The 25163-nt window shown below is 44.2% G+C and overlaps 4 protein-coding genes across 5 annotated transcripts in view; 2 read left to right on the forward strand and 2 right to left on the reverse strand.

The window, feature by feature from the left end:
- LOC126558879 (uncharacterized) overlaps positions 1 to 25163 on the reverse strand; it is a 553494-nt gene that overhangs the window by 333336 nt on the left and 194995 nt on the right. The gene's annotated exons all lie outside the window — the stretch shown is intronic.
- LOC126558878 (uncharacterized) overlaps positions 1 to 25163 on the forward strand; it is a 521842-nt gene that overhangs the window by 287837 nt on the left and 208842 nt on the right. The window lies entirely within an intron of this gene.
- Positions 11630 to 15829, forward strand: LOC126559092 (Kv channel-interacting protein 1). Its single transcript, XM_050215201.1, has 5 exons — positions 11630 to 11824; positions 13042 to 13111; positions 13205 to 13275; positions 15280 to 15474; positions 15550 to 15829. The coding sequence occupies exons 1-5, from the start codon at positions 11669 to 11671 to the stop codon at positions 15673 to 15675; spliced, it is 618 nt and encodes a 205-aa protein (XP_050071158.1). The 5' UTR covers positions 11630 to 11668; the 3' UTR covers positions 15676 to 15829.
- LOC126557224 (protein neuralized) overlaps positions 22216 to 25163 on the reverse strand; it is a 34037-nt gene continuing 31089 nt past the window's right edge. For both annotated transcript variants that reach the window (XM_050212928.1, XM_050212926.1), the window contains exons 2-3: positions 22584 to 24340; positions 22216 to 22504 (exon numbers count right to left, since the gene is read on the reverse strand). In XM_050212928.1, coding sequence (XP_050068885.1) covers positions 22253 to 22504; positions 22584 to 24340 — 2009 coding nt within the window. In that variant the 3' untranslated portion in view covers positions 22216 to 22252. The remainder of the gene's footprint in view (positions 22505 to 22583; positions 24341 to 25163) is intronic.

Raw genomic sequence — 25163 nt, forward strand, 5'->3', positions numbered from 1 at the left:
TGCAGCTGAGTCGAAAAGTTTTGATGGTGTGTACAAAATAAAATTAACTTCATGATTTGCCTGCTTATGCTCCCTCAATCAGTAGTGGCACGGTTCGCTATGCAAATTCAGCGGCGATTGTTAGAGTTATGCCTTTTTTGTTGTTTGTAGTAGCTAGCTGTTTGCTTCTTAAATATTAGAATTTCAACTTTATTAAAGCGAGAATTTTATTATCAAACAAACACCCCACAAAAAATGAGCAAAATTTTCTTAATTCTCGTTATCTTGCATTATCCTGTTATCGAAAGCCAATTGCCTTTCATGCGGCTGTCGGGTTTCCACCGAAAGGGATTTCATTATAATTAACAATCTTCCCCATCCTATCATCCGCTGACGTCAGTGAAGATTACACTCGAGATAGGCTTCGCGCTTCACTTACACGGCGGTTTCCATTTCTACCCGTGCAGTATGATGCCCAACGCCCTCGCGATCGAAAAGTCCTGCTAGACAAGCTGGCCAGATTTTTCGTCCAGCGCTTCAACACCCTCTTTCGCCGTTTGTACCCGCCGCACCAAAAAAAGGCCTCCCAGCTCTTAATTATATCACAATTCGGCAAACCCGGCCCGTAACGTTGGACGAGTGTCGTGCACCGAGGCCCGCCATGACGCACGACTACTCTACCCGTACCCCGTAATCTCAGCGTCCGGATGTCTCACGGGTGCAATAAGCATCTTTGAACGAACCTTCAGACGCATGTGTGCGCTCTGGCAAGGCTGCTCCACAGCAACCCGCCAGCCCAGCCTAATCCAGGGTGCTCGGTGAAGCTTTTAATGAGCTTTTACGATGTGCCAACTGGGAGTACATCGGAACTGGCGCGCGTTACATTACAGCCCCCCCCCCCCCCTCCCTCCATGTAATGCGTCGTGTCGAGTTGCTCTGGCCTGTTTTCTGTTCCGCAAAGGAACACACCGGAACTGGTCCAATTTCCGCTATGATAATGTCCCGAGAGTGGTGGTGCTCTCGCAATGCTTTTATCTTTGTCAGCTTTTGAACCCGGGTTTATCGTACATCGATGTGCACAAAAATGAGTCTCTTATCGGATACACTCTTGCGCTTGGAATGGTTGAAGATGAAAAGTGACAAACCATTTGTCTTTTGTGAATTTTCTTTGCGTTGGTAATCAAGCAATGTGGCTACACATTCCGTTCCATGCTGCTCATCGGTATGTCGTTTGTGTACGTTTGTGTGTTTGTTGAATCGTATTTGCTTATGCGTTCCAGGCAATATTTTATAGCTTTTGATACATACATTATAGTGAAATTATTTTTTATATTTAAAAGAAATAATATAAAAATGGTTTACTAAGGAGCTCTTTGCTTTACGGAGAAACGGTCCGGATGGGATTCGAATTCCAGTCCTGCTAAGTGAGCTGTTGTTGCCTCTCTGTTGCCATCGAGCTAAACCATAGCTCATAACAAATCTTACCAATTTTTTATACCAAGTTCATTTTATTTTATCTTCGCTAACGATGATCCAACAATACTAACGATAGCCAGGAACACACTAAGCAAAGTGAGCTATCATTTTTGGAATGTTCATGAAAAACAAAGACATGTCAGGAGTGCTGTTTCCTCTCTATCGTCTTCCGTCTCTCTCTCTGTCTCTCTTCGATGGAGTCACAGCATCCCCGATATCAAGTTCATAAATCATCAATGCGACCAAAAGTTGCTTTCTATCGTGAATCTGCTAACAAACAGGTCACTTCCAAAAATATGTATGTGTGCTTGTATCTTGTCCTTTTTTTCTCTCCAAATCACATCACATGTTGGAACCATCTTTCCGGTCTCTCTGTATGTATCTTTTTATCGCATGTTCTTGACTTTCTTTGATAATGCTTCAAAAAAAGAAGGAAGAAGTAGAAATCATTTTCTTTCTCCGAAAGCTCATCATCCACACACGCGTCGTGAGGCCGTTTCGAACGCTAGAACCCCAAAACGTGGCATATTTTCTGCCATGTCATGCTGTTGGCGAATGTCATGTCAAAACTTTCATCATAAAAACCGATCCCTGATCGTATGGACACAAATAATCTCGCCTGCTCATAATGCATGTTAAGCCGGAATATAGGAAGCAAAGGGAGAAACGCAATGGGAACAGTTGTGGCAAGTGGAAGAAAAAGAATGTTCTCACTCATCTCAGCTTTACCTGCGTTGGACACCTGCTGCTGCTGCTGATGATGACGGGTAAAAACCCCCAAAAAATGGATCCTGCAACGCAAGCATTTGGCCGCATTTGACAGCAAACCATGCGGTGCATTATTATGAGATAGGATGGCCTTATCCTTATCAGGCCGTATTCTTCACGAAAAGCATTATTCGTATGTCACTAAGGTGATCCTTTATGCTGCCCCGAAAAAAACCCTAGCCTGAATCGGTTTCGTGGAGAGAAAATCTCCCTTTTTTTCGTAAATCACTCCATGGAGCGGGAGGAATGTCGTTTCTTTTTTACACTTAAATGTTGTCTCTTTCATTTTTCCGCATCCTTGGCGAACTTTGCTCGTTGCGTAATAATTTTCTTTCACTTCTGTTTTTGGGTGCTGAAACAAATGATTTTAAAAAAAATGGTTCTGTTTTGAATCTCGCCTTTTCGACATGGTCAGCAAATAAAAGTGTCCTGGTTTTTGTGTTGCGCCAAAAAAAAAACAATGAATAAAATCAATCGTAAGCTACCCGTAACACAAACCATCAATCAACCGGTTGGTGAATGTAAAAATACAACACACCAATACAGCGTCCGCTACAACGAGCGTAACGAAAGCCACGAAAAACCCCCATACTTTAAAAGTCAACCGGAATTCATTTTTAACCAAAGAGATTGGCCCCCCTGCTTGGCTTAGCCCAAGGACATAGCACCGTGCACCGTACTAAAGTGTCCTTCCAGCACGAGTGAAAGCCGCGGCTCGCTGCTCTTCTTCAGACACCTATTAGCCAGCTTAGCAACATTTGAAAAAAAAAAACAGGAAAAAAGGTCGGAAAATGTACACGATACAGCAATAAAAAAGGAATCCACCGTACAGTCCTGCAGGACGGACGGATAACGCGCACTGCAAAGGGTGTGTGCACGGTTGGTGAGGAATAAAATTACCATCAAGCCTATCACTGGTACAGGGTGGATCAGAAAGGGAAATATGGAAGGTTGTTTTATTAATAAAAAAAATACTTAAAAAATACTAACATTTGGGTGCCTGGGCTACCAACAGGATTCTTCAAAACTAAGCTTACACTAAACAAACAAAATTTCAAGTGTCAAGTCTTACCCTGACCCTGATTCAGGACGTAGAAATATTGCTAAAGACTTGCAAACAGAAGCACTAGAAATTTCAATCTAAATATATTTACCTTACACAATGAACTTCACACTAAAATTAACACTAATATAAGCTAAAACAGCAGCTTTACTTGAAATAGGCGCTTCGAAGGAGGATAGTAGATGGAAACGAAAGGATGGTAAGGCAAGGTTATAGTCAAAGTGATGGTTTGTGGAGCTAAACGCACACGCAACAGAGGATCTTTACTTCCCACTGCAGTGCGGCGATCGACCGACCGACCTACCTATGTGGATCCTAGTCACCGATGACCAAATCCCCGAGCAGTAGTAGCATAATATTAACCTTAAGGCAAAGAGGATCATTGAAAACGCAGGCAACACGCTTCAACACTCTAAGCTTTTTACTAGCTCTGGTAACAACGGAGTCGATAAGGTTGGTCAAGGTGAGCGCAGCATCCATCCAAATACCGAGGTGCTTCACGACAGAGACTCTGTTGACAGAGATCTCGTCAATGGTATATGGGTAAAGAATAGGCGAGCTGGAACGAGCAAACCAGATAGCTTTACTTTTAATGGGACAAAGATCAAGCATAATATCATCATACTAAATATAATAGATTAAGTGCGTTTTGACGAACAGAACAATCGTTGAGAGAGGCTACAGCGTGAATTTAAAGGAAAAAAAAAGACTAATTCTATCAGTGAGGTACTGCGGCTAAATGCGCCATTAAGGCATTCTGCAAAAAAATCCCTACCGAGAGGTTAATAACCAGTTTCCTATTATAAACACCCTGTAAAACCGAACCAGCAATCAGCCTCGGACACACATTATGATTCACGCTCTGGCGACCACACCACCCAGCGGCTTCCCGTTGAGATTATGCTTTCGTTAGCAGGTCAGACCGTCCAGTATTTTATTTTTTCGCGTTCTATCTTCCTGTTCGTACATTTCACTCCAACCACCTTGAACCGCCCGTCCTTTGCCTCTACAAACCAAGGGAAATTATTACAGCGCACACCTTTATTTATTGCCAATTTGATGCACTGACAGGTCTGACGGTGGAGTCGCCCGGTACCGATAGGTCACGCCTGGCTGATAGCGTGCCTTATTAAACCACGGGACATGACGTTTCCGATGGCGATAATCAGACTAGCAGCGCTAGCAGTATATGAACACCACGGAGCGAGCTAACAGAATGACTTACGTTCTTATCTTGACTGTGTGATATGAATTAGCTGACTGTATTTTTCCACCGTCAGCAAGTTTTTTTTTTTCATTCAGGATATTGGGAAAAAAACTGTATCCTTCTAGTGCGTGGTGTATCTTTAATCCTTTCCCTCGTTTTCTCTTCCCACTCGAAGCAGACCTGCAATACACAGCTACATAGAGCTACTGTAGCAAAGCAAGTGGTAGACAAAATAAAGACAATACGGCTTGGAATTCGATTTGCATCTCATTGCGAAACCAACCCGGCCCGATACGATCACCGATTGGAACCGCCCGTGACACGCTTCTCGGACTTCCTAACGCGTTACGGCCAAAGTGGCGTGTCGCGTAAAGAGTTTGCCAAAGGATGCAATAAAAAGCAAACGAATCCTTTCGCAGAATTAATGGGTGACGCTGTGGTAGGATGCAAACACCACCCAGCTGAAGGGTTCGAGGTGTGAACAATAAAGTAGTATCGTCGGTACCATCACGAAACCTCGGCTATAATCGTCCGCTCGTTCGTGCGGTGTACGTTTCCCGGCGCTTTGCATAATGTCTCTCCACGGGGGGCGGTTGGTTGAGTTTTCTTTTATTGTTCCAAACATCTTAGTTGCCTCGTCCACGGTAAACCACACGCCTTAGCCCTTTGTAATGTCTCTATATCTATGCTAAGCGCCACAGATAACTTCTGTTGACATTTGTTTCATTTTTGTCTTTATTATGTAGCGCGCCGCTGTTCCATTGCCGGCAATTGGCAATGGTATGGAACTGTCCACAACGGTGTGTTTGCGGGGTATTTGAAGGGAATGCTAACCGGATGCATAATGGAGAGCTTTTTTTAAGCACGCTACACACGCTTAACTTGCTTTAGGGGTTTTTTTTCGGGGGAGAACTGTTTCGCCCAGCAGGATATACCGGAGGGTATACATTTTATCTAATCTAGTCGAAATCGTAACGAACTGGTTTGCTGAATGCATAATGGGATGGATGAAGTACTGGAAGTTTGTTTGTTACATTTTTCAAGCAGCAAAACAGAAGACACTATCGTAAAAGCTTTTTCAAAGACAAGGCAAACAATCGATTGAAAGTTTTCTAGTTAAGAATATGTAAATCATACTGCTTCCCGTAAGACCTTGTTGTATTTTTGTTTTTTTTTGTTGTATGCAAGTATATTCTCATCTGGTTCAAATTTTATTTATTTTTATTTATTTTAAGTATGACGGCTTGCCCCGTAACACGCATGATCCGCATTGATCCGACAGTTTTGGCGCGGCTGTGCAATTATGAGGGTTAAGTGTTTTCAGTTTGGCTATTGTGGGGTGTTGTCGCTGTTTCTTTTTTTTTGTGACCTTAAGATATGCGGGTCTAGATTGTAACAAAACAAGCAGAATTGTTTGAACAGCACAAACATGGATGCGCCTGAGTACAGTGTTTTCCAGTGCAGTCCAGCGGAGGCATTTCAAGCTCGCTCTGGCGAGCGTCCTATCTAAGAATGATCGACAAGTTCCATCCCACAGTACCAGTGCCAAGGCTGGACTGGATTAGAGAACATTGTACTATTTAATACGCCTTCCTCCATTTTACGGTAGATAATTTTTTAATCAACTGCAAAATACTGTTTAAAATCAATTATTTTGCTACAGATTTAAGACTTGTGAACTAAAAAGGGGGTGAGAGTTATATGAGTCATAATTAGCATGGTCTAACGTTTGACAGAAGCTCTCTAAATTGAGAATTCGGTATTCTTTTTAGCTTAAGGACCTACATGGTCACGCCGTCGGACGTAGTTGGATAGTTAGTTCTCACTGCGGGGGAATTAAATTTGGTTAACTATATTTTTGTCAACTAAATACACTATCAGGAAAAAGTTTTGCTGTTGAACTGGATTTAACGTACGTCGCAACAAATAAAAATCTTCTCTCTTTACACTCTTATAATGCCTTGCTGTACACACCAACTCCCGTCTAACAAATCTCAAATTTCACCCTCAAAACCACACCATAGAATGGCTCATTCTTTCTCCCATTTTATTCACTTCCTTTTTTTCTGCGCAAAAGATATCGGATGCCTCCTGCCTGTTACCTTCACGCAAGAGATACTGGTTGGGTTTGGCGTTCGTACTCGTTAGTGCCTGAAAGTCCTGGACAAATCTCATACATCACTGTCACGAGAGTGATTACGACATCATTCCTACAAATCCGCTTCCCGTTTTGTCGACTGTTATTTGAATAGCAAGTAAGCTGGCCATCTGCTGCCGGGAAAACGCGTACACCAAAGAGCGCCCCCAGTCCGTCTTAATCAAGTGCAAAACATGCCCATGCCGTACGCTGCACATTTATGGATGTACCTTTTTTGTATGTGTGCGCCACCCGGTTCTCCGGCTGGCGCAAAACCGAGCGCGTCCATTCCATTCCATCCAGATTTGAAGAGATGCACTCCACCTGGTACTCCGGCTTCCGAAAATCCGTACCAGCAGCTTCAACTGTTTGTCCCCCGAAATGTCCCAGAACACAAATCACATGATGCGCACAGCAAACATTCCCGCTCGTTGTCCCTCACTATCGCACGACGTTTCGGTTGAAACATGAGCCGTAAACCGATCCACAAGCATTAACAACCGGAACATGGCAAATGGTGTCCAAACTAGTCCTCCGACCCCGTACCCGTACTCCTCCACCCAAACAACCTTCCCACCTAGTCAGCAAACCCGCACGTTCTTGCACGTCCGAAATGGTGCCAATTCTACATGTCCATTTGCTGTTCGGTTGCGAACATGGGCGACATGGGTGCCGGAGGAAAAATCACTGACACATGTGAATGCGAGCGTAAAGCACACCTTGGTGCATATTTTCGTGTCGTGTCGGGAGCTTTTTTTTTTGGTGAATGTTTCGAATGTACTGCTACGGTGAGCATAACAGTAAGATGAGCATAAAATTTTTATAAAAATGATGAGTGACAAATGGTGGTGTCCTCGCGTAGAAAACTCTAGGATGAGTTTCAAGCAGCGGCTACAGATGGCAAGAGGATGAAAAACCATACCAAACAGTAAAACAATAAGGTTGTCATGCATACGGAACACGGTCATTAGGGCTGATGCTTTTTAATTCAGTCTGCATCATTAGACAGTTGCATTATGTGCATGGTACCCTGGGAGCATAAAATACAAGCCTTTCTTCTTTGAATGTGATGATAATGGAATCTATGATAGCGAATCAAATTGCTTAAACTTTTGTCACTATTTATTTTAAAAGTTTAATGTAAAAAAGCAATAATGCATTCCCTTTAGTGAGTGAATAATTTTATTATATGATTGCAAAGTTTCTCAACAAGCACGCATCAACACCGGTGTTGATGACTGACCAATTTCTCATTAATTCCCATACGATCTTTCACGTGCGAAGCACACCCAGGCCGGCATACGTTATGACCACTTAACACCCTTCGCACAATCGCCAACCTGCCAAGGAACGCCTTTTTTCGATTTCCTTCTTTCAAAGTGTAATGCAATTTGTGACTCAATTTCTACCACCAATCGCAACCCACGATAAATGACCAGTCCATTCCATTCGGGTGCGTTTATTCGATTATCGATCTCCAGCTAAAGCGATACCGGTCAAAGGGGCATTTTTCGGATGGCATTTAGTGCCAACAACCTGGAGTGCGTCCCGTGAATATCATGCCCACTGCAATCCACCTATTCGTCGACATTTCAGTGTGCTTCAGCAATGAAAATTAAAACACCAAGCTGCGTAGGGCGTGCCTTTGCGACCCGTAAATAATGGTACGGTGATAATCAAATGAAACGTTCCTGTAACTTGATTTTCAATTTCGAACGTTCACTTTTTACGCATTTTTTTACGTTCCAACCGACCGATGGCAAAGTATTTTCTTGCTGCCGAATGATTCCGTGATTCCGTAGGTTTCAGGCTTCCCTCTGGAGGCATTTTGCAGCCCAGGCTTCCCTGTACGGTAGAGCAACTGTAATTAGATTTTGCTTCGTTTGCAGTGAAAATATGAAATGGCACAAAAGGTTCGGTGCTCGATGAAAATTTCCAAATTGCCCACGTGCGGTGGAAGTGAAATTTTAACATCGAACAAATGGTTTTACCTTTTTCAAATGCTGTATGTTTGGGGGCAGGCCAACAATTGGGGAAATGCCAACATTGGGCTAATTGAGATCTATAGTTTTTGCTTCGGAATAATTTAGTCAGTGTACCAGGGAAACGTGAGGAGGGTCGCTGTGGTAGAAAGTACAGTAGTAGTCATTCGAATGTAATCAATGTTAGCGAAAAGTCGTGTACAGTGTTAAACGAATGTATTATTGTTTGATGTTCAAACTTGGTACAGTAATGGCAATGGATTTGGCAAACCAGTATGACGTCCTAAAAGTAACGTCACAGCTGCTTTAGTGGTTAGATTTGGCCTTATTTCGCTACGATATGGTTGTGGAAGATTTAAAAGTTTGATTACATTTAGGTGACTCGCTATCAGAGAAAGAAAAGCAGCTCAGGGTGAAATTATGTCCAGCATTAGGTGCAGCAACCCGTGACAAAACCATTGTCGCCACATCCATCAAAGCAACGATTAGGCGTGTTAATGAAGTGATCGTGGTTTGGTTGGCAAATACCTTCGTTAAGCTAATTAATTCATACACACATCGGCTCTATAAATCACTGTTTAAAGATTCAATTATTGAATGTTTCGCAACCACTATTCGCTTCAACAATCAAAGCCATCGCTCATTAGCTGTCTACTTCCTCAAAGCCATCGGTACAAGTGCCCAATACAATTCCCTGCAAACTCACTTTCAAACATGTCGTTAGCATCTCATCGCTTTGGCTAGAAAGGGAAACCCCTTGGTTGCCAGCGTGCGGTCGACTCCGATAACGAACGTGGTCAAATCGAACAGTGCAATTGCGTGCAAACCTGGGATTGCCATTCCTTTGTGTCCGATCACGTAGCCACATTCGTGGAAAACAGCCCTAGCCCTTACGATCCTGACATTCATCCAACCATGATAAATGGCTAAATCTGTTTGGTTCGTTTGGTATGTTGTTATCACTTCCCTCAACATGCAAAGCTGGCATTGAAATTAGAACCGGCCGCAGCTCCCACACAACGGTCACGGTTGTGGTCGTGTGTGTGTGTGTGTGGTTTTACGATGAGGACCCAACCAAACGACTGACCCATGTCAGACCGCTGCACAAGTCCAACTAGAATGGCCAACAGACTATAGACTACACATGGCGGTTGTCGTTGTTTGCAATTAAAATCAAGCTCACCAAAGCATTCGGCCCTTACACCACTGTTTGCGGCTGGACGAGACAAGCACGGCACATACACACATTGTACGGTTTTGGTCCACGTCAAACGCCGTGTCCCGACGATCAATAAGCTCAAACCTCTGCTCAAGCTCCTCAAAAGCAGTAGATTTGTGGCCCGTGCGTTTTGCAGCAATGCCCAAACAGAACGCAGGAAATGGGAAGGTTTTCGGATTTTGTGCCTCGTCAAGCGAGAACTTCGCCCGTTGAAGGACAGCCGGCTGGCACCACTTCCAACCATTGCCGGCACCTCTTCCGCGATGCAGCAAAGTTTCGCGAAATGAAAATGGGAACGTTGGAAACTTTCCAAAATAGTGCTGCCCCGATTACACTCTTCCGCCGGTTGTTGGCCATTTGTTTGAGCGTATATGCTACGGGCGATATGAATAGCTCACGTTCTCTAGAGCGTGCACCAGAAAACCTGTGTTTCCACATCGTTTGACTGAAAGAACGCTTTAATGTTGTTGGCAAACGATTCAAACAACTTTGCACACATCCCTTCGCTTTTGTGTCCAATGGCGTACAGTACATTTAAAAAAAAAAGCTCCTATGTAATACTACGCTGATATTATTATGCTGGCTTCACATAAGCACATTTACTGGTCTTCCAATACGTCGGCCATCTTGCTTCGGCATTTCGGCTTCAACTTTAATGGCCCACTTTAAGATGTCGGTTGGACGCTGTAGACGAACCCGGGTGGAACCTTCGCTAACCCTGCTTGGTTGCTGTACCCCAGTTCTTTACGTTTTGATGAGCTTTTGCCATAATAAATCTTGTCCTGGTTTAAGTGAACTCGTTTTCCCATTTAATCTGTTCACGGTGTGGAACGTTTCCCTCTTGCTAAAGGTTACGGGATACTTGAAGTCAGCTGGAGGCCAATGACTTCTCTTAGAATCTACGGCCATCGTGTGATGGTGCGGTCGGCGAACGGTTGGGCAATCAGATTTAATCATTTTCATAAATTCTAATTGTGCCGAGATATTAGAAGCCTCCTCGCCATGATTAGCTTGCATTGCGGCGTGGCACGTTGGGTTGGCCACGATCATTATTTCAATCTGGCGCAAAGCGTTAATTTTGTATGGTTGGCGGTCCTACGTTTATTAAACCAGAAAACGTGCACTATTACAGGCGTTTTAAGAACTAATCGATTTTGTTTTTACTTTTCTCTTTTCAGAACATCAACAATCATTCGTTCCTTGAACTTGTGAAGCAAAGCTTCAATAATGCCTCGATTAAGAAACAATTTTCTTAACGGAAGCAGCGGAATCTCATGCCACAAACCATATCATAAGCTAGAGAAAAGTTCAACCTAAATCTGAAACAAACACATTGTCCGTCACGCAGTCAATACATGCAAGCAACTTCATCCAACTTGATCGAGAAAAGTTTGACAGTTCGAAGCTAAACCTTAATACAGTTTGGTTCGATTTTTAATACATATACGATACACGGTCGAAGAAGCAGCATATAGTTGGAGAAAGTTTTTTTCACAAAACCTTTTTCCGACACACCCACTCGCCAACCGCTTCACTTCCTTACTACGCACACGATTGCACCCTTGCAGAACTGGAAGCAAGCTGTAAATACACATCGAGCAAAAGTTAATACAAGCACACCACCCCATCATCGATCTCTGTAAGCGGGTTGCCCGTGTTGGTCAACCAAACCACACGGCGAAGCAAAAGTCGTGCAAACGAGATCGGGCTGACAAGTTTCGTAGCAATTTCGCGCAAACTACCCACCTGAAAACTATCCACAACCGGTGCCAGTGAACCGGAAGCGAAACCGGGAAACTTTGCTGCTGTGGTCGCTCCGTGTAAGGTCAATGAAAAGATGGCTACCCCACCGGACAGTCCGATTGAGGAGGTGGTGTACGAGCTAGAGCCTACGCGGGCACCGAAACCAATACCGGTCGCACTAGAGGATCTTTGCCGGCTGACAAAGTTCACCCGCCAGGAGATACGGGTCATGTACAGGGGCTTCAAAACGGTAAGTTGGGATCGATGTTGAGTGTTGCTTGTAGCGAAGCGGATGGATCATGTCCTTTTATTGTGTTGAAGGTTAATTTTTTTTTTGTTTACTAAAGCGTTGTTAGAAAGCATAAGCTGAGAGTCCTTACACGTAGTTTTAGGCTACACTTTCTGTACAACAAATTCTATCTCTATCCAGAGCAAAAATCATAAAAACGATCAAACCATCAGAATATTTACCTCAAGTAATTAACTTTGGCGTCCAATGTCCTATGAATTTATTTAGCATTTAAGAATGAAAACAATTCTTTCGGCGGGTTTTATCCTGAAGCAGCAAGAGCGATTCCACAATTCCACTCACAAGACTGAACCTCACCAAACACTCCTGAACCTCATGCCAAAGCAGCCAAACTCGTTGTATCAAGGCTGAACTGATTTGGAGTACAATTTACTGTGTAAATCGCATGTTTCTATTCACACGGCAGTAGCGAAGTTGCCCTGGAAAGCTGTTGTCTTTCACCCATAGCACGTCAAAAAATTTAGAGTGAATAAGGAATGGAAGCAGAGGTGAATCTTCCTATAAGCGGACTGTTCGGCCCTTTGAGGCCCCCCTCCTGGAAAGGGGCCCAAGCTGAAGTTTAAAACGAATTGGTTGTAGTAAATAATGCCCCAAATTTTGCCTGGATTATACGTCAGTCTAGAGCTGCCTCGTTTAAGGTCCGAGTTTTGGCCCGTAGAAAGAAAGTAATTAGCCGCCCCCGGGCACATGTCTGCAAGGGTTAATAAAGAAATCTCTCCGCTCTACTGGTGAACTATTTTGATTTTAATAGTGATGGGTCCCGAGATCCATTCATCAAACGCCTTCAGACTGCTTGATTCGCTACTGTCCCCATACACTAATCCCAAGAAACCCTACGATTGTGATCGCCTTTGAATGGAAGGATAATTCTGGCAAAACCGACAAATGAGCCTCTTTAAGGTGAAGTCCCTTGTAAAAAAACTAATTTAAGCACCTGGTTGTCTGCATTAGTACACGCTTATTTGTTTATTTGTTTATTAAAATTTCTAAAATGTCAGGAATTATTTGCATTTTGCAAATATTTCAGTAATTCAGTAATTATTTCTTGTTTTTTTCGTAATTGAAGAACGATGTTGCGGTAAACTTAAGCGTTTTTTGTTCTTAATTAACTTAATTACATTTAATTAAACACTATTATTACAATTATTTTCCTATAGGAATGTCCAGACGGGGTTGTGCACGAAGATAGCTTCAAGGATATTTATGCGAAATTCTTCCCACATGGAAGTAAGTGCCAAGCTTCCCAATTCATGTTGTCTAAACTATGCTTTCCACCCTTTTCTTCTGCTTTTCATACAAACCTTCATCAACCCATTCCAGATTCCAGCCTTTACGCGCACTATGTGTTCAAAGCGTTCGATGTCAACTGCAACGGATCCATCACCTTCCGGGTAAGTGCCACCGCAAACGTGTACCGTTAACGGTAATGTGTACTTGCAGCTTGCTCATGCCTCAAATCCTCCCGGCGAACGAGCCCAATCCTTTGTCACACGCAACGATAAACTGCTGCGCTTACAGGCCAAGAAAGATGAGCTCCAATTCTTGCAGGTAGCCAAAATTACGCCCAAACACGCAAACACCCTCCGCACCACGGTTGTTGACGTTGTCGTTTTGTGAATGAAGCAACGGTCGAGCCTTGGCCCTGTTGACGCGTCGCTTAGAACCGGAAGTGCGTGCGACCGTGCCGCACCGAACGGATGAAACGTAAAGTTCGATTTAAGTGACTCGGCTATTAACACCAATTAATTATTCAGCCGTACGTTTAGCCGCACGTTCAGTTTTCGGGCCGGGCCTACATACCGGACCGGCCGGGGATGGTTTGAAAATTAAATTATTGTTGCTTGTTCGTAGCCAGGCGTCGGGCACCGTGAAGCGATGGCACTAAGGAGCCCGCTGGGAATTGGGCTCGTCCTTCGCGTAGCTTCTAACGAAAGCTTGCTAACCATCAAAATCAACCGGAAGATAAAGAGAGAGAAGCAGAGAGAGAGAGAGTAATTGACTGCAGGAGTAAAGATGCAAGATAGAGAGAGAAATAGAGAGAAAAAGAGAGAGAGGGAAAGTACCCGTAGAGCTAGTTTTCTCGCCCCATAATTATGAGCGTAATTAGTTTTCTACCCCTTGTGCGGTTGGGTCTCTGGCTGTACTTGGTTCGCTGTTCCCGCTATCTCGGGCGTTGTTTGTTTTATGCTTCCTTACGATTTGTTAGTTGTTTGCTGCTTCTCACTTTCATCGTTGAGTTTTATTATTTATTTGCGAATGAATATCATTAACGCCACTTAAGTCACTTCCGCGATGGTGTTAGCTGTGGCGCTACTTGCCATACTTCTTCTCCTGCTTCATGTGGCCGGGTGGCGAATATTAATGACTACAAACGTGCTAGTTGAAAGGGCTGGTCATTACGTTTGCATGCTTAATTGCAATTTGTGTACCGTGTGGAATTAGCGCTATGATTGGAATTGTGCTATTTATTCGAAACAAATAGTTTGATTAGCAAGCGTCAACACTGTCAAAATGTCATGGAATGTATTATTTAATTCCTACAATTTTGCTACAATGTCACAGCCACAGTTGTATAGATGATATTTTTATTTTGAATGTTGCCGAATAAATTATATAGAGCTATGCAATATTCAATGTCATTCTCCTCAAGTTCTGCCTGTCTTTACAAGGGAGGAAATCCCTTAAGGACCGTTCCCTCGTAGTTGATGTCTGACTTTCCAGCTACGTGGTATCAGCAAGTCTAGGAAGCCATCAAATGGTCAGCGTTATCTATAGAAGCTCGCCAAGAAGAAGACTTTGAGTCCTTTGATTAAACTATTGTTAGTGGTCGATTGACTAATTCGATCGATCGATCGATCGATTTTGAGTTGGTTGACTGTAATGTAGTAACACCACAGAAACAGGCGCTCCAGTAATGCGATAGGACTGTTTAGTCACGACTGAAGTCGGTATCTGCCCTGGGGTTAGTAGAGAGTTTTATGAGTCTTAGAAAACGGTTCTGGCATTGTTACAATTAGCTGGTCCAAGTGCCAGAGACCGCATTTTTGGAACAGAGCAGCAGCTCGCGCTTGGCCGGTGTGGTGTTGTCCATGGTCAGTACTCCTCTGCCTTAATGGACGAAAATGCTTGTTCCCTTGGATCAAATTCGTAATTTACAGCCCAAAGGAAAGTTAGGATAGGTCTTCGAGAGTGTAGAATGCGCTTAGTACCTCAGTGCCTTAGTACCTAAGGTTTTCTTCAGCTACTACACAAGGGCTACGGCTTCTGCGGACTAAACATTTATGTTTCCTGAGAACTTGATCCTCAAATTTGAATGAGGAAAAATTATGAGCAACTTTCGATGAAGTCTGATTTCATTATTCACGCTTCTTGCACTACATTTTTTCCACTCACAGGATCTTCTAGTTACCCTATCTACACTTCTGCGTGGTTCCGTTTACGAGCGACTACGATGGACGTTCCGGTTATACGACATCAATGGGGACGGTTGCATCAGCCGAGGCGAGCTAGGAGAAATTGTGTCGGCCGTACACGAACTGATGGGACGGCGACCACACCAACCAGACGATGACCGGAAGGCTCGGGAACAGGTAAATAAAAGGCAGTCCACACAATCCTTTGGCCATCTTGAAACATCTGACAACATTTTACTTGTTCCCTTACAGGTTGACAAAGTGTTTGCAAAGCTAGACCTTAACCAGGACGGTATCATCACGATCGAAGAATTTCTCGAGGCTTGTCTGAAGGATGACGTCGTCACCAAGTCTCTGCAAATGTTTGACTGTCTTTGATGACCGTCGGCCGAAAGTGTCTACGCGGGTTTGCGCAAACCCGATCTAGACCGCTTTGCGTTAATCCATCTCTAAGGCAGGCAGGAGGACCTGATCTAAGGCAGGATATGGTCGTTACGACACAGTACCCTGCAAGGATCAGTGCCCTCGGAAACAGCCGTGTGAACGGATTTGTTCATAGTTATGAGTGGTTAAGTTTGTTCCGTAATCTAACAACACATCCGCATCAAACACCTGCAAAGAACTCTAGCGTTCTCCAGCCAGTCAGCAGGGCGGACAACCAGAGATGGGGAATGGGAGGGAAGGAGGGAAAGCAAATAATCCAATTCTTCCAATGCTTGCATTCGATTCCGAGAATCCTCCCCTAGTAGGAGGCGATAGACGAGGGCCCCGTCCAGTTGCATCCGGACGGTTTGCCCACCATATTTGCTCCGGTCCATATCACGTTCCAGTACCACTACGAAAGCAATAACGTTATGTTGATAAGATGCTCAGCGAGCAGCGACAGTGGAGAATTAAGAAGCAAACACCTAACGAACCGTGATCGGGCCGAGCCACAACAGTGCGATCGCGCGATCGGGAAAATGTTTTTAATAGACATGTTTTTGATATAGTTTGTATCATAAATCGCTGATCAGTTCTTTGTTCTTGCACCGATGCAGTGGGTCAGGCACCGGATTTGGTAGGGTACGATCGCAACCACTCGCCGATCGACGATCGGTGCAGGGTTACAACAATAATAAACGTTAGTGTTGAGGTGTAGTCGCTAGGATGACGCTAGGACGGCTTAAGAATAGGCACATACTTTTTGACTAATCAAACTGGCATACCATTACTAGCTGTAGCAGCAGTCCCTCTCAAGTGTAGCATTGTAAGAAATCTTATTCGTAAACGAATCTCATCTCAGTTGAACCATTTTGAAAAACGTTCAGCGTTCAGTAAAGAAGGTGTGGATGTTGACACAGCTTAGTTGATAATAGACAATCGTTTACAGGTAGTTTCGATCAGTAGAGAAACATAGACACTTTGTAAAAGAGCATGCGTTTCTGGCATGAATTAAACTTCATTTCAAATGTTGGGTTTTTTTTACGAAAGGATTGTCTTGTCACCAAAGCCGTCAAACTCGAGTCATCTAAATCTCTGTTTATGTTTCTTTTTTTAACAGTCAGTGAGTAATCGTGAGCATAATCGAAATTTTAGATTGGCCCAATCCACAGCAAAACTAGCCATGTACAGTACTGCACGAAAGCCCCATGTTACTAACCAATATTAACCAGTATTAACACATTCCATCTTTTTTGTTCTCTGTGTGATGTTGCTCTGTAGATGCATTGTGTGCTGTACGCCAATTGGCTGCAGATACAGCCTCTGTGGTGTAGCGGAATGCGCCACCAAGCAGTACACAAAAACAAAACATTTAACAAAAATACGCATTAAAGCATTTGTAAGAAAGGTAACTAACAAAACACCAAATACTACCAATAAGAAACCAAACAAAAAAAACCCCCGTAGGGACACAACCCAAGCCAGTACGGTGCGTAAGTAGACTAGCGCAAGAATGAATGAAAGAATGACGGTGGAAAGAGTTGAGCGATGAACATGGAGACAGCATCAAATAGCAATGTGGCTGAGTAGAATGTGGAAGCATTTTAAATTAACTAGCAATTTTAAAATTAATTAGCATAAGATGACGACGAGTGAAAATCACAGCAACAAAAAAAAAAAAAAAACAGCCAAATTGGGTAAAGCCGGGAAGCAGCGAGCAATCGGTTTTGAAAGCACTCAACAGCACATCAATCACGGGACAGTTCTTTCCGTACGTCTCTTGATACGCACCGAGTGAGACACGCTCGAGAATCTCCCTATCTGTTTATCAGTGTGTGTCTGTATGTATCATCTTGTATGGATGTATCTCTTCTCGATTTTGCGTGTGTATCGTTACGGAAAAGTGATGCCCCCGCAAGCAGTAGGGGAAAATTTTGAGGAAGCTTGGCGAAACAAATTGCATGACAGTGTTCCTTAGTGTAGTTCGTAAACTAGGCGCGCTCGTGTGTAGGAGCCGATGTTGCATGTATATGCTCCAATGCTTCCATACTATCGTACAAGTCGTTCAGCTACTAGAAGAACAAAAAAACACACACACAGGGCGTCACTAGACAAACAATTTTACCGCATTAGAAGGCAGCAAAAAGGGGCGATTTTGTATCGTGATACTGTTTAGAGCCGATAGTGGAATTCAACGACACACTTCACTCCTCAACTGGCTTGCCCACCTTGTTGGACGGTGGATCAATACTTAAGCGTTACTAAACAAAAGCTATACATACATAGAGTGCCGCATAAGTGTCTACAGTTTTATGAAAACAACTAAACGCTTTGCACTTGTTCCCTGTGTTTTGCATTTGTTGAAACGACGCACAACTAAACCATACTAGAGCACCAGAGAGATTCACTCAACTTTTCTTTTGATTGATTAATTTAAATTTAAAGTATTTTCTGCATAAGTTTACATCTTCTTAACCGTAAGGCAATTATCACTTTTCTTTTCATTTGCATGCCGGAGGACAGATTTACTCAAATTGGCACAAAATATACTAATAGTGTGTTGCTTTCCTGTGAATTGCATACTTTGAGGAGACGCACCACTAGCAAATTTGTAACGGAATTTTATAGAACAAGTGATACTACTGTTACACATTGCATTGCTCGTGTAGTGGTGTCTACTATTACTCTTTCATCGCGTTTATCTTGAGAAAGGCAACTAATTACAATCAACCTGCGTTTGTTCAGTCGTCTTTAAAACATCCCACCATCAACTCCCGGAAAGACATCAGAATCAAAAACCTAACACAATCAGCCGATCGATGATCGCTTCAGTTTAAGAACACTAGTCACACAAACACAATTAAAAACCAAACAAGAATTGCCAGTATTGCCTGTATAAACCAACACCTCAAATGAGCTCTATTTTTCTAGCGTAACCTTTAAACTGTTTATACATTGTACTGAATTGGGTAATGTTGGTGATGCGTTTCTCTCTCTCTCTCTCTCTCTCTCTCTCTCTCTCTCATTTTTTTTTCTTCCCCCGCCAAGAGAAAGTCCACGCTGCATGAGTGCCGGTCGAAAAATCGCATTACATTGCACATTACAAAACGAAATCATTCTGTCAATTAATGAACCAGCACCACACATTATGATGGCTGGTTGCGCTATGCAACGATCGTGTCCACGTTGTCTTGACCGTTTTAACTTGCTCACTCCATTCACACCCATACACCATTTGCATGCGGTTGTTTTTTGCACCATTTGTTAAAGAAATCACACACACGCGCGAGCGGCTGCTGTTAGTGGGTGGGAATAGTGCAGCGAAAAGCATTAGCATAACGATGATACCCGGGTGCAGTGCGGGAAGAAGGTCTGAACGTCTGTACAAATACCCACATTAGCTGTCGAGTCAAGAAGAAATAATCTGTTTTTAAATGTACCTGTGTATAAAGTAGCGATTAAAAGAAGGAAGATTGGAGCGCGGGTGTTGCTGTTTGGCGGAAACGGGTTGGGATTGGAAAAGAGCGGTTTGACGGTAAGGAATAAACGTAAACAAAAAGGTACAGAAAAGAATATTCTCTCCCACCAAAGTATTAGCTACTAGGGCCACCTTCCATCTCGATCGTTTAGCATGGTAAATGGATAGCGATCGCGAGATGAAGGCCGCATAGTGATGATCGATTAACAGACGTCCCGGAAAGACGAACTTATAAATATATATATAAAGAAAATGAAGTAACAAATGAGAAAAAATATATATACATATACATAGGCAGAACAAAACTAGGAAACAGCACTAGTAACGCGTTAAACAATTTAACTAATGATCGGTAGTGTAATTACGATGCAGAAGAAAAAATATGAAATATGAACTAACAAACTTTGTTGAGATAAAACTAGCTGGCAGTGGAACCGAACCCAACGGTTCCGGCTTGTATATGGGAAAGGGGGGAAAAGGGGGAAAGAAAGGAAGCAGACATACGGAAGGGAAGAGTGAACACATTGATTCCATATTCTTACAACGTCCATCCTTCCGTTTTAGTTTCCCATTCATCATCCATTCACACACCATGCTGGGTCGCTCGCTTAAGCGACTCTGTGTCCAACGTAATGTACGTTGCACGATTCAATTCTAAGGTCATCTACAATACTTTTACTTTCTTGATGTTTCCCCCCCCGAGCAAAAACAAAACAAAGTGTAAACTGTACATTGTGAGCAAGGAATCATTCTAGCGCACCGCTATTTAAATAAATGAAACTGGTTATCAATAAGTGTTTACGGCAATTGAAAAATTAAACGAGTCAATAATTCGTTCACACGAAGCGGCACACACGATCATCCGAAATGTAGTGGTTTGAGTGCTGAAAAGTACAGTAAAACACTATCTACATAAAAAAATGCAATGAATAGTTTTTAATTATTGTTTGTATTTCGTATTGAAGATTTGTGTTTGTTCATAGTTGTTTTGCAGTTTTTTTAAAGTATCAAGTCACAAAAAAGGAGATAACGACAACAAAAAACTGTAGTGTTGTATGCATTCCTCCTCCTTCGCGTAACCTACGTAACAATAAATTATCTTTAATACGACCGTATTTAATGCACTAGCAGTTAGCCATCATATCATACAACTCCTGGCTTCTTCGGCGCATCTTTCACCACCTGACTTACTACTGACTGACCAAGCGTCCATGTTTGCTGCCAACTCCGTAGCTAAGCGTTTAGCATTTTCTGTTCAATTCCAGCTCGAACCTAATCCAACCTCGAGGAACAATTCAAACCGATAAATCCACACTATGATTGCCCGGCGCACAAATGTATCGGAAGGAAGTAGAACAACCAAATCACTTGTTGTGTATGAGACGTGTGCTAACAGTAAAAGATCAAAAATTAAACTCAAAACGCGAATTACTCGTTTTAAATAATATTTCCGTTGGTTTAATATTTCTTTTCATCATTCCAATTCCGTACAGAAATTGTATATAATTTTTCTCTCCCCATAATCCGAATGCCATTGCTTTGACTATTTGACTAGAAAATAAATTAATGAACCGATCCGTTTCCGGCGCGTTTGCAACTAGAAAAGTACATCGAGTACGGAGTGCATTCGGAGCAGATGCTTACCCTCCCCTCATTGCTTTAATTTTTGTGTCACGTAACGAAAAAGGAAATCCTTTTACAACTATCATACACTGTACACGAGGTAATGAAGCAAAAGAGAGAGAGAGATATATATATAGACGGAAACCTAACAATCGTTTCGTTCAGTTTGTATGCTTATGTTTCCCTAATGATCAACTAACTTTTCACGATAGTTTACTCTATATACGAAGCAGCGCACCCTATATCTGGAAGTGACATTTGTTCTTTGATTTTTTTGGCAAACGTGTTTCTCTCTTTCTCCCTCTCTCACTGTTTCTTTTTCAGTGGCCATCAACAGTCCCCATAAAAGGCATTTAACTGCCACTTATGTGGGGGGGGGGGGGGGGGAATATATGTGTCGAATTGACTATTTTGTAAACTAGATTATAGGGTTTAAAAAGAAACCACCAAGCAATAACTGGCCTCGTTCGATTATTGACTGACGCATAACTGATGATCGTTTCCAGTGAGCTTACTATTACTGCTGCTACTACTGCTTTGTGTAAATGCAATGTAATGCTTTCACTTCCGTTACACTCGGATTGCGGAGATTGTTTTGGTACCGCGGTCGGTTTTGGTTTTCGCTCTCTAAATCAATTAACTCCCTCATCTTGCCTTCTTCTCCGCCGTTCGTTTCTTACACACTAGTTAATTGTGTTGCTGTATTTCGGTAAACATTTTTGTTTTTGGCTACCATCTTCACATCACATCGGATGCGTGTGTGTGTACCATTCCTCCCCCCTATCGTTACGCCTCCGTACACCGTTCCGTTCCATTTCGGCGCCCCAACGCTCTTTAGCGGTACCGTTTTATGCAGCAAAAGCCTAACTTCATTTGCCAAAAGAAAATCTCTCATCCTCAGCGCGAATGTGTGCGATTCTTTTTGCTATAAATTTTGACTACTCAATAATTTATCTTTCAAAACGATAAACTATCAGTGTTAATTTATATCTTCACCACTGTTGACCGCTTGCAGGATGCGCTGCACGTTTTCGCTTGATGCCTTTTTGGGACCGGACCGGTTTTTTTTTTTGCAACAAACGGTGACGGAATAACGTTTTCCCATCCGTTACTTCTTACAACAAACAACAACAACAACAGCTACTCCCCACGCCCGTTCCATTTTGTCTCCATCTTTGCTTCGAATCACAACTGTTACGCACTGCCTGCTTAATCACATTTGTTTGGTGTGTGTGTGTGTGTGTGTGTGTGTGTGTGTGTGTGTGTGTGTGTGTGTGTGTGTGTGTGTGTGTGTGTGTGTGTGTGTGTGTGTGTGTGTGTGTGTGTGTGTGTGTGTGTGTGTGTGTGTGTGTCTATGTAGTACTCGGCTGTTCCACACCGGACCGTTTTTTCTTTGGCTATGCCCCACCATCACGTGTGTTCACGTGGCGTCTACGATTTGTACGTGCGGATGACATCGCGAATCACGGCCCGGCACAGTGGACAGTGTCCACCGCCGATACCACGCCACTGCTTTATCGCACAATCGTAGCACATGCACATATGGCCGCACATGTACAGCACCGAATCGATCGGTTTCTCGAAGCAGATCGTACAATCGACACAGTTGGTCGAGCTGTAGATGCCGTTAGCGGCGAGGGCTGCAGTCGAGTAGTTGGCTGCATTGTTGTAGTTGGACAGCGACTGTAATTGGAAAAAGATGCGACCGTTAGTAAAGCCACTTCCAGCAGAGCGAAGGTGTTGTGTGTGTCCGAAAACTTACCTCAGGGTAGGTAGCAGTGCTAGCCGCGTAGTTGTTGCTGTTGTTGTTGTTGGAAGCCATCAGCTCGCTGGCCGTTCCCGTCGAACCGGTGTGCGATGAGAGCGAAAGTGTCGACAGCGGGACGGACAGGGTGGAAGCGGATGTAGTCATACCGCGCGTTACAAGTGTCGCTTGTGCTTGGGACGATTGTTGTTGCTGCTGTTGCTGACTGAGAACATCGGCCGGAGGCAGATTGACGACTAGCACCGTACCACCTGGGTTGATCTGGATCATATCAGGGCGCACGGTAGCGGTTGCAGCGGTAGTCGCAGCCGTCGCTTGTTGTACCAGCGCACTGGTAGAGGAACCACCGGCAAGCGTCCGGCAGCTACCGGTTGCCATGGTGGCTGATTCGGCCATCACTTGTTGCTCTTGGTGCAGGCTACGAACCGATTGACTAGTGGCAGCTGCCAGCGATGAATGTGACCGGGCCATGTACATGCTGGTGGCGCACGAGGAAGGCACCGGCGGAAGCGGAAGCGTAAACAGACGCACACTCTGCGTGGAACCGTACACATCGAGGAAGGCCCACAGCTGTAGCGACTGATCGATGTGCATGATGACCGACGGCGCACCACCGTTCTTGCTGATCTGCACCTCACCGTTCACGGTGATGTTGAAGCACAGCTCATCGCCACGAACCAGCGTAGACGCAACATCTTTGCTGACCACCCAATATTCCGGCCGATCGAGCAGCATATCTGAATCGTCGGGAAGATCGTTTAGCTGTAGACTAGCCGGATCGCAGGATGTCAATCCGAGCGCTAACGAACCGACAAAGATCGAGTCCGTCTTGAGGATCTGAATGATCAGCCGTTCGCCAATCTTGACCGGACGGGGCGAGAACACATACCCTTGGCAGAACTCGGTATCGGCACGGGTCGCCACGTACCGGTCAGCGGAAAACTTAATGTTACGTCCCCGTACCGGATGGAAGGGAAGTGGCAACAATCCCGGCGCCGGGCTATGGTACCTTACGGAGGTTGAGGGGCTCAGCGCACCGCACGTCACCGGACGCTCCTCCATCAGCTGATGGTTGTGCTGGTTAATGCTGAGCGATTCCATCTGTGGCATACCGATTTCCGGTTCCGTCGGTCGACGCGTTTGGCTTTGCGCGTGTGGATGTGCACCATGATGTTGCTGTTGCTGCTGGTGCTGCTGTTGGTGGTGTTGATGTTGCTGCTGCTGGGCCTGGAACATGTATATGCGCGAATCGAGGAATTCGATTGCGGTCGAATTGCCGTACACATCGATCACGGCCCACAGCGGGCCGCGTGCATCCACATCGGTAATGAACACACCCTTCTCCTCGCCGTTGATGCCGAAATGCACATCCCCAGAAGGAGTGACGTAGTAGAACAGCACATTACCCCGGTAGCAGTACCGTTCGTTCAGTGCCTTCGCCCAGAAGCCGGGCTTGTTCGTCAGGTCCGGGCAGGCATACTTTGGCAGGTTACCGCGCAGTGACGACGGATCGTTGCAGGTAAAACCGAACCGGATCACTCCGCTCCAGTTGTTGGAGATGTCGAGGAATTTGACGCATACACGCTCGTTCACACGTACCGGCCGTGCGCTGAAGGTGATGCCCTTGCAGAACGACTCATACCGCTTGGCGACGGTACCTTCGCGCGAGATCCGTATATTATCACCGTGCACACTGTGGAACTGTAGCGGGGGCAGATTGTTGGGACCAGGACAGGACGATGCACTTCTCGTTGCTGTAGAGAAAGGAAGATAGAAGAAAAACAGTGATCGATCAGTAAAACAAGCGCTCAAGATGATGATGTCTTCCAGCTGGTTCGTTTTTAAAAATAAATCCACGCACTAAATCTATTCCACCGAGACAAACGAAAACTGGGAAGCAACAAGCTACCAGCAGGTGTGGGCACACGTTCGCCGTCACTTTCCGGTGCGCTACCGGTACCGGAACCGGATGTCCATTAAACGGTGGTAAAATGGAACGCTCGGTACGTCCCGAAAATAAAAACAGCTTCAAACTAAAAAAAGTAGAACGACGAGGTAGGATGAAGCGAGAAACTACCCATGTGAAGGAGAAAATGCGTTCAAAGCGTAGTGAAGACAACAGCAAAAAAAAAATGCATCATCGGAAATGGGACTTCCGACCCGGGCTTCTGCCGCAGCTAATAACGTGCGCTTGGTGTGTGCCATCATGCCGAAGCATCATTCCATCATGTGCGTGTGTGTCTGTGTAGTTTGATTCGGTTCGACGTGCCGGTGTACACGGTGACATTGGCCGCCAACAGGCGACATCCGGTATTCCAAGCCGAGCGTTTAAACGGTGTGAGCACATGGGACGCCAACGATGATGATGATTAACCCTTTTTTTCGGGACAACAAATTGGTGCACTTGAGACGTGCACTTGAAATTACCATTTCTTCCCTCTTCATCCTGCTTTCGTGTATGGCCCATACACATTCCGGCACCGATTGTCGTACATTCTGGTCTGGCGGTCGTTTTCGTCTCGCTGCACACGGTGGTGCCGCGATCAATTAAAGCGATGTCGATAAACGGAAGCGACC

This window comes from Anopheles maculipalpis, chromosome 2RL (genome assembly GCF_943734695.1).
Source record: "Anopheles maculipalpis chromosome 2RL, idAnoMacuDA_375_x, whole genome shotgun sequence".
Lineage (NCBI taxonomy): Eukaryota > Metazoa > Arthropoda > Insecta > Diptera > Culicidae > Anopheles > Anopheles maculipalpis.